This window comes from Ascaphus truei, chromosome 13 (assembly GCF_040206685.1).
Source record: "Ascaphus truei isolate aAscTru1 chromosome 13, aAscTru1.hap1, whole genome shotgun sequence".
NCBI lineage: Eukaryota > Metazoa > Chordata > Amphibia > Anura > Ascaphidae > Ascaphus > Ascaphus truei.
In genome coordinates, this window is record NC_134495.1 from 9,716,924 (window position 1) to 9,730,261 (window position 13,338).

General features: G+C 53.9%; 1 protein-coding gene across 1 annotated transcript in view; it reads right to left on the reverse strand.

Moving 5' to 3' along the window:
• Positions 1-8,424, reverse strand: part of MSI1 (musashi RNA binding protein 1) — a 75,017-nt gene extending 66,593 nt beyond the window's left edge. Inside the window, 4 exon segments of the mRNA XM_075569220.1 lie at positions 775-856; positions 4,530-4,556; positions 4,559-4,569; positions 8,318-8,424. Coding sequence (XP_075425335.1) covers positions 775-856; positions 4,530-4,556; positions 4,559-4,569; positions 8,318-8,376 — 179 coding nt within the window. The 5' untranslated portion in view covers positions 8,377-8,424.
• Between the last annotated feature and the right edge of the window lie 4,914 nt (positions 8,425-13,338).

Here is a 13,338-nt window from a genome sequence, read left to right on the forward strand (position 1 = left end):
TGTGGAAGAGCGCAGAGAGCCCGTGTGGAAGAGCGCAGAGAGCCCGTGTGGAAGAGCGCAGAGAGCCCGTGTGGAAGAGCGCAGAGAGCCCGTGTGGAAGAGCGCAGAGAGCCCGTGTGGAAGAGCGCAGAGAGCCCGTGTGGAAGAGCGCAGAGAGCCCGTGTGGAAGAGCGCAGAGAGCCCGTGTGGAAGAGCGCAGAGAGCCCGTGTGGAAGAGCCCGCGTGGAAGAGCGCAGAGAGCCCGTGTGGAAGAGCGCAGAGAGCCCAGGTGGAAGAGCGCAGAGAGCCCGTGTGGAAGAGCCCGTGTGGAAGAGCCCGTGTGGAAGAGCGCAGAGAGCCCGTGTGGAAGAGCGCAGAGAGCCCAGGTGGAAGAGCGCAGAGAGCCCGTGTGGAAGAGCCCGTGTGGAAGAGCGCAGAGAACCCGTGTGGAAGAGCGCAGAGAGCCCAGGTGGAAGAGCGCAGAGAGCCCGTGTGGAAGAGCGCAGAGAGCCGTGTGGAAGAGCCCGCGTGGAAGAGCGCAGAGAGCCCGTGTGGAAGAGCGCAGAGAGCCCAGGTGGAAGAGCGCAGAGAGCCCGTGTGGAAGAGCGCAGAGAGCCCGTGTGGAAGAGCGCAGAGAGCCCGTGTGGAAGAGCGCAGAGAGCCCGTGTGGAAGAGCGCAGAGAGCCCGCGTGGAAGAGCGCAGAGAGCCCGTGTGGAAGAGCGCAGAGAGCCCGTGTGGAAGAGCGCTACGTCTGAGAAAATGGAAATCAAGAAAAAAATATCACCAAAACTCACCTGGATCTTTTTGTCAATGGATCTCTCATCACAAGACACTCCTTGACATCTCCAAACTGGCTGAAATACTCCCGCAAACCCTCTAAAAACACAACCAGGAAGATAGAAAGAGAGTGCGGAGGAACAAGGAAAAAATAGGGAGAGGAAGGGGACGGGGGAGGGAGAGGGGAAGAGGAAGAGGGGAGGGAGAGGGGAAGAGGGAGAGGGGAAGAGGGAGAAGGGAAGAGGGAGAAGGGAAGAGGGAGAGGGAAGAGGGAGAGGGGAAGAGGGAGAGGGGAAGAGGGAGAGGGGGAGAGGGGAAGAGGGAGAGGGGAAGAGGGAGAGGGGAAGAGGGGGAGGTGGAGGACAGCGGAGGGGGAGAGCAGAGGGGGGAGACAGAGGAGGGGGAGACAGAGGAGGGGGGAGACAGGAGGACAGAGGAGGAGGGAGGAGGAGGGGAGGGGGAGGGGGGAGGGAGGAGGAGGGATGGGGAAGGGAGGAGGGAGGGGGAGGGAGGAGGGAGGTGGACGGAGGAAGGGGGGGACAGAGGAGGAGGGAGGGAGGAGGGGGACAGAGGAGGAAGGAGGGAGGAGGGGGACAGAGGAGGAAGGAGGGGGAGGGGGACAGAGGAGGAAGGAGGGGGGAGGGGGACAGAGGAGGAAGGAGGGAGGAGGGGGACAGAGGAGGAGGGAGGGAGGAGGGGGACAGAGGAGGAGGGAGGGAGGAGGGGGACAGAGGAGGAGGGAGGGAGGAGGGGCACAGGAGGAGGGAGGGAGGAGGGGGACAGAGGAGGAAGGAGGAGGGGAACAGAGGGATGGAGGAGGGGGACAGAGGGATGGAGGAGGGGGATAGAGGGATGGAGGAGGGGGAGAGAGGAGAGGGTGGAGGAGGGAGGTAATAGGGGATGGAGGAGGGGAGGGAAGAGGGAGCAGAGGGAAGAGAGAGGAGGGGGGAGAAAAGAAGGGGGAGAGGAGGGGGGGGGAGAAAAGAAAGGGGAGAAGATAGAGAGGACGGGGGTAGGGAGGGGGGAAGGGAGAGAGAGGTAGGGAGAAGGGAGAGAGAGGTGGGGGGAAGGGAGAGAGAGGGGGGAAGGGAGAGAGAGGGGGGAAGGGAGAGGAGGGGGGAATGGAGAGAGAGGAGGGGGGGAGGGAGAAAGGAGGGGGGGAGGGAGAAAGGAGGGGGGGAGGGAGAAAGGAGGGGGGGAGGGAGAAAGGAGGGGGGAGGGAGAAAGGAGGGGGAGGGGAGAAAGGAGGGGGGAGGGAGAAAGGAGGGGGGAGGGAGAAAGGAGGGGGGAGGAGAAAGGAGGGGGAGGAGGGAGAAAGGAGGGGGAGGAGGGAGAAAGGAGGGGGGAGGGAGAAAGGAGGGGGGAGGGAGAAAGGAGGGGGGAGGGAGAAAGGAGGGGGAGGGAGAAAGGAGGGGGGAGGGAGAAAGGAGGGGGGAGGGAGAAAGGAGGGGGGAGGGAGAAAGGAGGGGGAGGGAGAAAGGAGGGGGGAGGGAGAAAGGAGGGGGGAGGGAGAAAGGAGGGGGGAGGGAGAAAGGAGGGGGGAGGGAGAAAGGAGGGGGGAGGGAGAAAGGAGGGGGGAGGGAGAAAGGAGGGGGGGGAAGAGAGGAGGGGGGGGAAAGAGAGGAGGGGGGGGGGAAGAGAGGAGGGGAAGAGAGGAGGGGGGGAGAGAAATGGGGGGGAAGAGAGGAGGGGGGGAAGAGAGGAGGGGGGGCAAGAGAGGAGGGGGGGAGAGAGGAGGGGGGAAGAGAGGAGGGGGGGGAAGAGAGGAGGGGGGGAAGAGAGGAGGGGGGGAAGAGAGGAGGGGGGGGAAAGAGAGGAGGGGGAAGAGAGGAGGGGGGGAAGAGAGGAGGGGGGGAAGAGAGGAGGGGGGGAAGAGAGGAGGAGGGGGGGAAGAGAGGAGGGGGGGAAGAGAGGAGGGGGGGAAGAGAGGAGGGGGGGGGAAGAGAGGAGGGGGGGGAGAGAGAGGGGGGGGGAAGTGAGGAGGGGGGGGAAGAGAGGAGGGGGGGGAAGAGAGGAGGGGGGGAAGAGAGGAGGGGGGGAAAGAGAGGAGGGGGGAAGAGAGGAGGGGGGAAAGAGAGGAGGGGGGGAGAGAGGAGGGGGGAAAGAGAGGAGGGGGGGAGAGAGGAGGGGGGAAGAGAGGAGGGGGGGAAGAGAGGAGGGGGGGAAGAGGAGGGGGGGAGAGAGGAGGGGGGGAAGAGAGGAGGGGGGGGAAGAGAGGAGGGGGGGGAAGAGAGGAGGGGGGAAGAGAGACGGAGGGGGGGGAAGAGAGAGGAGGGGGGAAGAGAGAGGAGGGGGGAAGAGAGGAGGGGGGAGAGGGGGGGAAGAGAGAGGAGGGGGGGGAAGAGAGAAGAGGGGGAGAGAGAGAGGGGAGAGAGAGAGGGGGGAAGAGAGAGGAGGGGGGGGAAGAGAGGGGAGGGGGGGGAAGAGAGGGGATGGGGGGGGAAGAGAGGGGAGGGGGGAAGAGGGAGGGGGGGGAAGAGAGGTGGGGGGGGAAAGAGAGGAGGGGGGAAGAGAGGAGGGGGGGAAGAGAGGAGGGGGGGGGAAGAGAGGAGGAGGGGGGGAGAGAGGAGGGGGGGAAGAGAGAGGAGGGGGGAAGAGAGGAGGGGGGGAGAGGGGGGGGAAGAGAGAGGAGGGGGGGAAGAGAGAAGAGGGGGGAGAGAGAGGAGGGGGAGAAGAGAGAGGGAGAAGAGAGAGGGGGGAAGAGAGGAGGGGGGGGAAGAGAGTGGAGGGGGGAGAGAGAGGGTGGGGGGGGGGGGGAGTGAGGGGAGGGGGGGTAGAGGGGAAGAGAGGGGAGGGGGGGAAGAGAGGGGGAGGGGGAGAGGAGAGGAGGGGGGGAAGAGAGAGATGGGGGGAAGAGAGAGGAGGGGGGAGAGAGGAGGGGGGAAGAGAGAGACGGGGGGGAAGAGAGAGGAGGGGGGGAAGAGAGAGGAGGGGGTAAGAGAGAGGTGGGGGAGAAGAGTGAGGGGGGAAGAGAGAGGGGGGGAGAGGAGGGGGGGGGGAAGAGAGGAGGGGGGGAAGAGTGGAGGGGGGGGGAAGAGTGGAGGGGGGGGGAAGAGAGGAGGGGGGGAAGAGAGGAGGGGGGGGAAGAGAGGAGGGGGGAAGAGAGGAGGGGGGGGAAGAGAGGAGGGGAGGGGAAGAGAGGAGGGGGGGGGAGGAGGGAGGGGGGGAGAGAAGGAGGGGAGGTGGGAGGGGAGGGGGGGGAGGGTTGGGAGGGGGGGGGGGAGTGGTGGGGGAGAGAGGGGGGAGGGAGGGGGGGAGTGGAGGGGGGGGATAGGAGGGAGGGAGGGGGGGAGAGGAGGGAGGGGGGGAGAGGAGGGAGCGGAGGGAGGGGGGGGGATAGAAGGGAGAGGGGGGTGAAGAGGGAGGGGGGGTGAAGAGGGAAGGAGGGGGGAGAAGAGGGAGGGAAGGGAGAGGAAAGAGGGAGGGAGGGAAGGGAGAGGAAGAGGGGGGTGTGAGGAGGGAGGGGGGGGAGAGGGGGAAGGGGGGGAGAGGAGGGAGGAGGGGAGGAGGGAGTGGGAGAGGAGGGAGGGGGAGGGAGGGGAGGGAGGGGGAGGGAGGGGGGGAGAGGAGGGAGGGGGAGGTAGAGGAGGGAGCGAGGGGGGGGAGGGGGAGGAGGGAGGGGGGGAGAGGAGGGAGGGAGGGGGAGGAGGGAGGGGGGGGGGGGTAGAGAGGGGGGGGAGGGAACATAAGGAAGGGACAGAAAAGAGTATGGGGTCCAGGAGCAACCTCCCCCCACCAAATAGCACCCAATCCATCCTGAGGAGCAGCTCACCTTGCGTCGTCTGCCAGCTCAGGCCACTATGAACATCTTACTGCAAAGGGAAAAAGGACCAGAATGAAGAGACATTCTGAAAGCGATAGAGAGAGAGAGAGAAGATAGAGAGAGAGAAGATAGATAGAGAGAGAGAGAGAGAGAGAAGATAGATAGAGAGAGAGAGAGAGAAGATAGAGAGAGAGAGAGAAGATCGATAGAGAGAGAGAGAGAGAGAGAGAGAAGATAGATAGAGAGAGAGAGAAGATAGATAGAGAGAGAGAGAGAAGATAGATAGAGAGAGAGAAGATAGATAGAGAGAGAGAAGATAGAGAGAGAGAAGATAGATAGAGAGAAGATAGATAGAGAGAAGATAGATAGATAGATAGATAGATAGATAGATAGATAGATAGATAGATAGATAGATAGATAGATAGATAGATAGATAGATAGAGAGAAGATAGATAGAGAAAGAGAAGATAGAGAGAGAGAGAAGATAGATAGAGAGAAAGAAGATAGATAGAGAGAGAGAAGATAGAGAGAGAGAGAAGATAGATAGAGAGAGAGAAGATAGATAGAGAGAAAGAAGATAGATAGAGAGAGAGAGATAGATAGAGAGATAGAGAGATAGATAGAGAGAAGATAGATAGAGAGAAAGAAGATAGATAGAGAGAAGATAGATAGAGAGAGAGAAGATAGAGAGAGAGAGAAGTAGATAGAGAGAGAGAAGATAGAGAGAGAGAGAAGATAGATAGAGAGAGAGAAGATAGATAGAGAGAAGATAGATAGAGAGAAGATAGATAGAGAGAAAGAAGATAGATAGAGAGAGAGAAGATAGATAGAGAGATAGAGAGATAGATAGAGAGAGATATGCTACACAGCCTCTTACATTTCCTCACCTACCCTCACCATTGATACACACACACACACACACACACACACACCTTTTGTAAAGCGCTGTATATAGTGTGGGCTCTTTACCAATTTATATTTACACACACACACACACACACACACACACACACGAAGAAGCCGCACTCAGCGGTGCTGAGAAGAAGGTACGGCGGTTTATTGGATGGAGGTCCGCTTGCGGCCGCTCTCGTCTTGAGAAACGTCGCTCAGCAGCCACTAAACCTGGGAACCTTCTGCACAAGAACACGGAGTTCCGCTTCTCCCTTTACTGACGATTGTCGGTAGCTGCCGCCTCACCGCGGCGGGACCACTGGCGCGGGGCAGCGGCGGCAAAAATTCCTTCATGTGAGTGCATCGCATTGTGTGTGTGAGATAGATAGATAAATACACACACACACACAAACAACCGTCCCACTTATACACATCACGAGCACACAACTGTCACTGTGTGTGTGTGTGTGTGTGTGTGTGTGTGTGTGTGTGTGTGTGTGTGTGTGTGTGTGTGTGTGTGTGTGTGTGTGTGTGTGTGTGTGATACATAGACAGACAGACAGGATAGATATACACACATACACGTCTTAGGCTGCGTCCATAGCAGGGGAAGCCGCGCTGAGGCGCGCGGACGCTCCGCGCTGAGCCCCTGCATCCTCAATGAGGATGCCTTGAGAGGGGGCTCACGCGAGCGTCCGCAGGCGTGCTGACGAGTTGGATTTTTCAGCCGACAGGCGAAGCTGTTTTTCAGCGCGCTGTCGGCTGAAAACATCCAATCAGCGCGAAGCAGCGTCAACGTCACGGCGCCGTGACGTTGACGTCGGTGCGTCGCGGGCTATTGGCCCAGCGACGTCACTGCCCCCGCCTCCCCCCCTCTCTATCGCGCAAGCTGGCTCGTTTGCATGCGCATGAAATTGCACAGGCTTCAGCAGGCGAGCCTCAGCGTCAGCGCGGCTCCGCACTGCTCCCCCCTCTATGGACGCAGCCTTAGACAGGTCTGCAACCCTACCCTTTACCAATATCACCTAGCACAGGGGAGCGCAAACTTTTTTCCCTGCGCCCCCCTCCCCCCCCCCCCCCCCCTTCTTACTTCGGCTCCGTCGGCATGACGTCACATGACCTCGCTGCGTCATTTTAACGTCGCGTTGCCATGGCGACGTGTCTAAGAAGCCGCCAGGAGCCAAGGCAAGTGAGGTTTACAGAGGCCTTTGCCGCTTCCCTGGCACTTAATTTAAGTGTGCATGTCATTTCCCAGAATCCTTTGCTGTAGTGGAAGCACCGTATGCTAGGTGATAATGGCGAAAAGCAGGGTTGCAGATCTGCCTAAGACAGGGGGTGCTAAAAACTTTTTTCCCTGCATCCCCCTGCCGGCAGTCACCTCACCCCCGCGCCTCCCCTCACCCGGGCTCCGGTGTCATTTGACGCCGCGTTGCCACGGTGACGCGTGTGGTGCCAAGGCAAGTAAAGTTTTACAGAGGCCCTGCAGCTCCCCCGGCACTTAATTTAAGTGCCTTTGGGAAGCGCGCGGGGCCTCTGTAAACCGTGCGCCCCCCACAGGCAGTCTCGCGCACCCCCTGGGGGGTCGCGCCCCCAAGTTTGCGCACCGCTGGTCTAAGACATGTGAATGTGCTCACAGGTAAAAATGTTATATGCTCTACGGTGGAGGGTTTTTAGTCACCTTTTCACTCACCATAATAATATGTATGTATGTATGTATGTATGTATATATTTATACTAAATATATATATATTTATACTAAATGTATAAATATACACATTTCAGTATTAGGTGATACCTTTTTTATTTGGACTAAGTATTTATGTCATAGGACAAGCTTTCAAGAGTTTTCCTCTCTTCCTCAGGTCAGCAATGAGAAAGAGAGGAGAACTCTCGGAAGCTTGTCCTATGACATAAATTGTTAGTCCAAATAAAAAAGGTATCATCACCTAATACTGAAGTATTTCAATTTATTCTGTCTGTACTATCGCAACTGGACTAACACGGCTAATTCCGTGTGTGTGTGTGTGTGTGTATATATATATATATATATATATATATATATATATTAAAATATAAATATTAAATATATATATATATATATATATATATATACACACACACACACATACTGTATACACACACGTGTGTGTATATAGTGTCTATAGGTGGCGCTGATGAGCTCCACCTATAGACACTGTATATACACATCCACAACTATCACACACTGTATACATACACGTGTACAGTGTGATATATGTGCATGTGTGTGTATATATATATATATATATATATATATATATATATATACATATACATATATATACACACACACAACACTGTATACACATATGTATAACACTGTATACAGTATGTGGTGTATATATATATATATATATATATATATATATATATATATATATTGTATGGAGATGTATATATACTCACTCATACAGTGTGACCCTATCTGTATGTATGCTCCCGCTATTGACACACATATATATATATATATATATATATATATATATATATATATATATATATATATACATATACACATATACACATACACACACACACACCACAGACAGTGTGACATATGTGTTATGTATATAATGTTATATATCAATCACACTGTGTGTGTAGATACATGTGTAGGTGTGTGTATATAGTGTGATATATATCACATCACACACTGTATATACATTATATATAATGTTATCTGATTGTATGAAGTTACAGTTATCCATGATTGCCCCAAGTTCGCACAGGGGGGGGGGGGGATAAATTATCAGTTGCCCCCCAAACTTCTTCTCATTCCCCACAGCTCGGGGTATCTGCCCCCGGGGGGTGGGGGGGAGGGGGTACGGGAGAGGTACCGCCCCTCCCGCCCCGGTAACTTCTCCTTACCAGGGATCATGCGCGGAGTCCGGGGGCGGCAGTCCGAGCTGGGGCGCTTCTGTCTCCATTCGGTGTCCGGCGGCTCCTGAGAGCGGCAGCAGCTCCCGGGACTAGAGGATGGGAAGGGGCGAGCGGGCCCCGCCCACAGGGACGGAAACCCCGCCCCAACGCGCTCAAACCCGCCCCAATGAGGTGAAACCGCGCCTCAACGCGCTTAAACCCCGCCCCAATGCGGTGAAACCCCTCCCCGTTTAGAGAAAACCCCGCCTCCGTGTGTTAGACCCCGCCCCTATAGTGCCCAGTTTGTCACTGACTGTCCCTAAAATCGGAGACATTCCACCCTAATATTTCTAACCCATACCTACCCAATAACCCCAACCCCCCAAGAATAATCCATACCTACCAGACAACCCCAACCCCCCCAAGAATAATCCATACCTATCCAATAACCCCAACCCCCCAAGAATAATCCATACCTACCCAATAACCCCAACCCCCCAAGAATAATCCATACTACCAGATAACCCCAACCCCCCTAGAATAATCCATACCTACCCAATAACCCCAACACCCACAAGAATAATCCATACCTACCCAATAACCCCAACCCCCCAAGAATAATCCATACCTACATTCTAACTCTAACCCCCCCAAGAATAATCCATACCTACCCAATAACCCCAACCCCCCAAGAATAATCCATACCTACCTTCTAACTCTAACCCCCCAAGAATAATCCATACCTACCCAATAACCCCAACCCCCCCAAGAATAATCCATACCTACCCAATAACCCCAACCCCCCAAGAATAATCCATACCTACCAGATAACCCCAACCCCCCCTAGAATAATCCATACCTACCTTCTAACTCTAACCCCCCAAGAATAATCCATACCTACCCAATAACCCCAACCCCCAAGAATAATCCATACTTACCCAATAACCCCAACCCCCCAAGTATAATCCATACCTACCCAATAACTAACCCCCCAAAAATAATCCATACCTACCCAATAACCACAACCCAGCAAGAATAATCCATACCTACCCAATAACCCCAACCACCCCAAGAATAATCCATATCTACCCAATAACCCCAACCCCCCAAGAATAATCCATACCTACCCAATAACCCCAACCCCCCAAGAATAACCCATACCTACCCAATAACCACAACCCAGCAAGAATAATTCATACCTACCCAATAACCCAAACCTCAAGAATAATCTATACATACCCAATATCCCCAACCCCTGAAGAATAATCCATACCTACACAAAAACCCCAACCCCCCAAGAATAATCCATACCTACCCAATAATAACACCCCAATAATAATCCATACTCAATAAACCTAACCCCCAAATAATAATCCATACCTACCCAATAACAACCCCCCTATAATAATCCATACCTATCCAATTTCAACCCCCAATAATAATCCATACCTATCCAATAACAACCCCCCAATAATAATAATCCATACCTACCCAATAACAACACCCCAATAATAATCCATAAATACCCATAACCCCACCCAATAATATTCCATAACCCCAACCCCCATTAATATTCCATAACTACCCATAACCCAACCCCAAATAATACAAATGATTATTATCGTTTATTGGTAAAGTGCCAACATATTCCACAGCGCGGTACAATGGTGGTACAGAGATTTGAAAGTTCCATAAACAGAGGTACATACAGATACAAATAAAGACAAACATGCACCAACAGACAGAGAGGTAATGAGGGGGCTGCTCCGGAGAGTTTACAGTCTAGAGGGAATGAAGGACAATGTTGAAACAAAAGGTAAAGTGGCTGCTCATTGTGGGATGGAGTGTACGTCAGGTCAGAGTATGGTCCAACTCGACAGCTGATCCCATTATGGTTTGGGGGTGGGGATGTTAGGGGGTGTTACAAAGCACAGGGGAGCGCAATCCTTTTTCCCTTCGGCCCCTTACCGGCTGTACCCCTCTCTCCAAGCCCCCTCCTCCCCCCCCCCCACTTACCTCAGCTCCGACGTCATGACATCAAGTTGCCAGTTTGCGCACCGCTGACATAGCGCGGAGATTAGGCCAGCCGCACAGCTGGTCCCATTAGTTTGGGGGGTGGGGATGTTGGGGGCGTTACACAGCGTGGAGATTGGGCCAGGGGTATGCCAGATAGGCTTCCTTGAAAAGGTGAGTTTTCAGGGAGTTTATAAATGTCTGAAAGCCGGGGGAGAGTCTGGTGCTGCGGGGTAGGGAATTCCAGGGAGAGGGGGCAGCGCGGGAGTGAGAGGAGGTAATAAGGCAGGAGGAGAGGAGGATGTCGTGGGTGGAATATAGGGGGCATTTAGGGATAGATTTGGGGATGAGGGCGGAAAAATATGGTGGCTGCATCATTGCCAGCTTTGTAAGTCAGAGCTAGGGTTTTAAATGTAATTCTAGAGCCTATGGGAAGCCAGTATAACGATTTGTGTAGTGGTGCAGCAGAAGTGGCGCGGTGAGATCAGTAGATGAGTCTGGAGGCAGCGTTTTGGATGGATTGGAGTTGGGAGAGGCGGACAAAGGGAATACCGACTAGGAGAAGGTTGCAGTAGTCAAGGCGGGAGAGGATGAGTGAGTGAAATAGGATTTTAGTAGCAACATGAGTGAGAAAAGGGGTATCCTGGCAATATTTTGGAGGTGGGCGCCAGAACTTTGTGAAGGACAGAATGTGAGGAATGAAGGAGACATCGGAGTCATAGTTGACCCCTAGACGGCGGGCTTGAGGTGTTGATGAGATTGTGGTGGTATTGACAGTGAGCAAGAGTTTGGGTGTAGGGGTGGCAGTGAGGGAGAGTTTGGGTGTAGGGGTGGCAGTGAGGGAGAGTTTGGGTGTAGGGGTGGCAGTGAGCAAGAGTTTGGGTGTAGGGGTGGTAGTGAGGGAGAGTTTGGGTGTAGGGGTGGCAGTGAGGGAGTGTTTGGGTGTAGGGGTGACTGTGAGGGAGTGTTTTGGTGTAGGGGTGGCAGTGAGGGAGAGTTTGGGTGTAGGGGTGGCAGTGAGGGAGAGTTTGGGTGTAGGGGTGACAGTGAGGGAGAGTTTGGGTGTAGGGGTGGCAGTGAGGGAGAATTTGGGTGCAGAGTTGGCAGTGAGGGAGAATTTGGGTGCAGGGGTAGCAGTGGAGGGGTGAAAGAGTATTAGTTCTGTTTTGGACATGTTAAGCTTCAGGTAACGGTGAGACATCCAGGAGACACGGGACAGAAAAGGGGGAGAGGTCAAGGGAGGAGAAGTAAATGTGGGTGTCATTGGGATGATACTAAAAGCCAAAAGATTGCATTAGTTCACCTAGAGAAAAGGTGAAGAGTGAGGAGAACAGAGGGTCAAGGAGCCTTGTGGGACCCCACCATAAAGAGGGAGTGAAGAGGAGGAGACGCCAGAGATGGCATACTGAAGGAGCAGTTGGATAGGTACTGTAGGACATGAACCAGGAGAAGGCTGCATCACGGAAGCCAATGGACTGGAGACTGTGCAGGAGAACAGGGTGATCAACAGTGTCGAGGGCAGCAGAGAGATCGAGGAGAATTAGTAGGGAGAAGCGACCCTTAGGCCATGACACAGGGGACTTTGTGACGCTGCGTGTGCGCGCCCGCGTGTGTGCGCCTCCGTCTGCTGGGCGATGTGTGATCATCCCCAGCAGACGGAATGATACGACATCCAAGAAGTGTGTGAGAGCGGGCAGGCAGGCAGGCAGGCGGGCGGGCAGGCGGGCGGGCAGGAGGGGGGCGCAGTGTCTACTTGCCCAACGGAGTCAATATAAATAAAAGGCAATATTCAATAGAGAATCTTTCTACTCCACCTCCTCTCCCGTTGGGGGAAAAAAAAAAATATACAAACTGGGGGACGGTACGGTGACAGACGTCAACCACTTTAGATCTATCCAAAACCTTCCAACTGCCGGTAAACCTCCGATACATTCCTTATTGCAGAATCATATACTGAGAGGGGGGGGGGGGGGGGGGGTCCCCCGTCCCCACTGCCGAGTCTCTGGTCAATTTCTGCAGCCAATCAATGTAAACGTCTGGACATTGATTGGCTGCTGAAATTGACGTCGCGCTGCTGCAGCCGGACTCCCGCGACTGCAGCAGCGTCGACGCCGCACTTTGCAGCCAATGGTAGTTTCAATACTACCTGGCCGCCAGGCATCAGTGACAAACGCACGTGCGCACGTAAGCGCGCGCACATCGTGTCGCGCGCTGTGTGAGCGGGGCCTTTGGCTTCGCTATTTCAAAAGAGGAAGTGCTGTGGCTTCATAAATTTATTTATGTATAAAATGTGTTACCAGGAAGTAATGCAGTGAGAGTTACCGCGCGTTTTCAAGTATGTCCTGGGCACAGAGTTATGATGACAAATACATTGTTACATTAAGTGAGCAGGGTTACACATTATATACAAGGCATTGCATGCACAGTAAGAGATAATATATATTATAGGCGTATGTAACAGTTATAGACCAGATTAAAATGTGAGACAGCTTTAGTTTTGAAAGAACCTAGGCTGCGCTTACTGTGTCGGTGACAGCTACGTCGCAGCAAAACAAATGCATTGCCGCCATCGCGTGCGTTTATAGTAAGCGCGACGGAGCGACATATTGGTCGCGATCGCTGGAAGTCATCTCTATTTGATTTTCCAGCGACCGTCGCATCGCGTCGCCGGCACTATAAGCGTAGCCTTAGACTGGTGGTGACTGTGAGTCTCCGGTAGATTGTTCCAGTTGTGGGGTGCACGGTAAGAGGAGTGGCTGGGTACTTTGTTGAACCTTGCTCTAGCAACCAAAGGAAGCTTAATACATTTTTAAAAAAGAGTGTGTGGGGTGTGTGTGGGGGGGGGGGGGGGCGGCGGGGGGGGGATACGCCATTATCTAATGTTACACAACTGATTTAAAAAAAACATACGATTTTGAATGAAATTCTGCTTTCAAAAATAATTTTATTTTTAAAAATAAACAATTCTGACCTTAGACGTAATCGCCCTAGTAATAACCCTATTCATAGGCTTACCA